This window comes from Apaloderma vittatum, unplaced genomic scaffold (genome assembly GCF_000703405.1).
Source record: "Apaloderma vittatum isolate BGI_N311 unplaced genomic scaffold, ASM70340v1 scaffold16319, whole genome shotgun sequence".
Lineage (NCBI taxonomy): Eukaryota > Metazoa > Chordata > Aves > Trogoniformes > Trogonidae > Apaloderma > Apaloderma vittatum.
In genome coordinates this window covers 2,637-5,707 of record NW_009734770.1, presented here as the reverse complement: position 1 = coordinate 5,707, position 3,071 = coordinate 2,637, and the positions used below count along the sequence as shown (strand labels likewise).

At 41.1% G+C, this 3,071-nt stretch overlaps 1 protein-coding gene across 1 annotated transcript in view; it reads left to right on the top strand.

The window, feature by feature from the left end:
* Positions 1 to 310, top strand: part of LOC104279201 (TBC1 domain family member 8B-like) — a gene marked incomplete at its 5' end in the record, with an annotated part of 21,224 nt that extends 20,914 nt beyond the window's left edge. Inside the window, 1 exon segment of the mRNA XM_009876400.1 lies at positions 1 to 310. This exon segment is cut by the window's left edge and continues 11 nt beyond it. Coding sequence (XP_009874702.1) covers positions 1 to 310 — 310 coding nt within the window.
* Between the last annotated feature and the right edge of the window lie 2,761 nt (positions 311 to 3,071).

The window sequence follows — 3,071 nt, the reverse complement described above, 5'->3', positions numbered from 1 at the left end:
GCTGAAAATGGAAGAAGTTGGAAGAAAGCTGCAGAGCCACACATCTCCTGTCGAAAATCCAGCTGATGGTGCAGAGGCGTCCGCTGAAATCTCCAGAAAGGGGCAGGAGGAGAGCAGCTCTGAGCAGGCTGAAGGGAGTAGGGAGCAGAGTTTGAGAGGGAACCATGAATGGTCTTTTGCTTTTGAACAGATTTTGGCATCCTTATTAAATGAGCCAGCCTTTGTGAGGTTTTTTGAGAAACCACATGACATAAAAGTTAAAATAGAGAGTGCTAAAAATTTGCAACTTAAAGCAAGAACCAGAGTGTAATTCTCTTTACCTTTGAGTTAACCACATAAAGCGCTTACAAATGAAGGATGTTACTATGGAAATTGAGTCTAGTGTTTACATAGGGAATGGAGTTTAAAGAGTTAGTTTTAAATATCAGATTACTGGTATGTAATGTAAATAAAAACAGTTTGAAGCACAATCACTTTCTTGCATTGTCCATAAGTTTCCCTCAAAAAAACCCCAGACTGAATAACAAACAGTCTTTAACATGTTATTAAAATATGCAACACTGCTTGGAAGTACTGGATGTAAGCTATTGCAAACCTTTCTGAGTGACAGCTGTTACAGGGTGTGCTTTCCAGCTTCCTTTCTATTACGGTGATAAAAGGAGCGACTTCCAGCCGCGTTCACTTAAAAGGAGTATCGACAGATTAGAGGATGCCTTCCAGGTTAGTTTAGTTATTTCCAAACTTGCACGTAGACTGGGATCAAAGCAGGGTGATGACTAAGAATAGAGGCTCTGGTAGGCACAAGAGCATGAGGTTAGAGGGAACAGTTGCCCCGCTCTCAGTTCCTCTGCTTTGGTGTTACCAACAGTAACGGTTTGCAGACAGCATTCTCCCAGCCCACATCTTGGTTTTTGCAACAAACAGTTGGTCTCCTGCTTTTCTAGCTCAGCCTGTATATGTGCTCTTTTTCCCATTTTCATATCAATCCTCCTACAACACAGGTGAAAAGGATGGAAGCTTGTTTGGATGTGCAGGCTGCACACAGGTGCAAAAGCTGGAATAGGTGGTTGAAATTGAGGGGAAGCAGTGGCTCAGTCTATCTGCCCACATGGTGATTGTCATTCATTTGGCAAGAGGAGCCATCCTCGACTTCTGTGGAGCGTGGTGCTGAAATGTATAGTTCTTTTTGGGTTTGCAAAGCCCAAGCACACACCATTTTTAGCTGCTTCATAGTTGCTGAATGATGACCACTGGACTGCTAGGGACAGATTGCAGTGGCTCTTTTGCCTGTGCTGAGTCCATACCTCAACCTACTAATTACTCTTTCTTTTCTGTAGCTCTCTGGATTATTGCTGCTATAATATTTTCTATCTGCTGGGGTTCATGGCAACAAGAAAATCCTCTGGAGTCTGACTTGAAATTTTTAATATACTAAAAATGATGTAGTGAAGTTCCTGTGGAGGGAAGGTCTGCCAGCATTAATGCTGGTAAATGTTGACTTTGAACCTGTGGTAGCTGGTGCTAGAATGGATTTTGAGAAAGGCGAAGAGCTTGTATTTTAAAAACAATGAAAAAGCAGACTTGAGACTGTCTGCTAAACTAGTTAAAAATGGCTGTTTCTAATGCCCGGATGACAATCTTTCTCTGCAGAGCAGCATTCTGTTCATACTGTGCGTGTTTTTTGCAAAGAAGCAGAACAAGGGTGGTATCATTCACTGAGGCTTTTCTTGCAGTACTAATATGAATGAAGAATAAAATGAAATTCTGGCTTGTGTTACAAGCACTTGGTGAAATACCATCATAATTGCAATTGGTTTTAAAATTCCCATGGTGCTTCTAAAGAGCGATGAATTTATGAATTATTTCTTCTACTCTCCCCCATACTCTCAGGTATTACTGTAAAATAAAGTTGTATTGAATGATCAGTAACTCCAAAAACTATATCATATATGTGAGAAATAAGAAAACCTTTTTCAGAAGTCTTCACAAAGTAATTACACTTGGTATAATACTGGTTTGTATTTTTATGTGTAAAATATAAAACCTAATCCATTTATATGGATATGTTTCTGTGGCAAATATGGCAACACTGTGTTACTTTTAAAATGTATTTACTGTTTTCCTAATGTTGTTTAAGAAATATAAAGCAGATGATATTGTTGTTCTAGTCCAGGACATACTCAGATGAGGTTTGCTCAGTGAGTAATTCTGCAAATAGCTGTGCTGAAATTAATGGAACACCATGAAAATAGATGCAGCTGCCCATCCGAAAAGCTTTTGTAGGTTTAGGAGGGATATTGATAATTTCAAGAAGGAGTCAAAGCTATGAACTATTTGCTAAGCGAGGTAGAGCAGAGATACGGAAGTCTTAAAAGTTGGTGACGTTTTTTGGTTGAAAGTCAAGATGCTGAGGTCTAAGTACAGAAGATTCTGCTGAGGGAACCTGCAAAATGCCACAGTCTTGTGATGTTAACTGGTTTGGTTATGCAAAACTGAGCACCTTATAAAAATACTATTTTCTGTTAATGTCAATCCATAATGTAGAACATTATGTAGTAGCTCCTGTGAGCTATCATACCTATGTATAGAGATTACCAGCATATATATAATATATATATACACACATAAGAAAACAGATATAAGTGAGAAGTTAGGGTATGTAAGGGAACACTAACTTTTATCAACTACATGGATTTTCTGTTCAGTTTGTTCTTGTTTTTTTCCCCTGAAATAGTAATTTCTTTAAATCATTCCTGTAACTTGCCTGCAGGTTGCTCCAGCCAGGCTAGTCAGAGTGGGTCTCCAGCCTTGGCAGAAGGGAGGGCAGAGCGAGGTGGCTGCCGGCAGGCTGGCGGCACTCGGGCAACCCCCTCACTGGCAGGTCCTTCCTTCCGGAGCCAGTGGATCAGGGGCCGATCCTTTGGGCAGATCTAGACGTAGCAAATGCTGGCTCTTGCCAGGGAGCCTGACCCAGAGGAGTGCTTGCTGGGCTGCTTCCACAGCGTGCCGGAACATGCCGGGGTCACTTTGTGCTTGGCTTGTGACGGAGTAACTCTGGAGTTAGCTTCTAG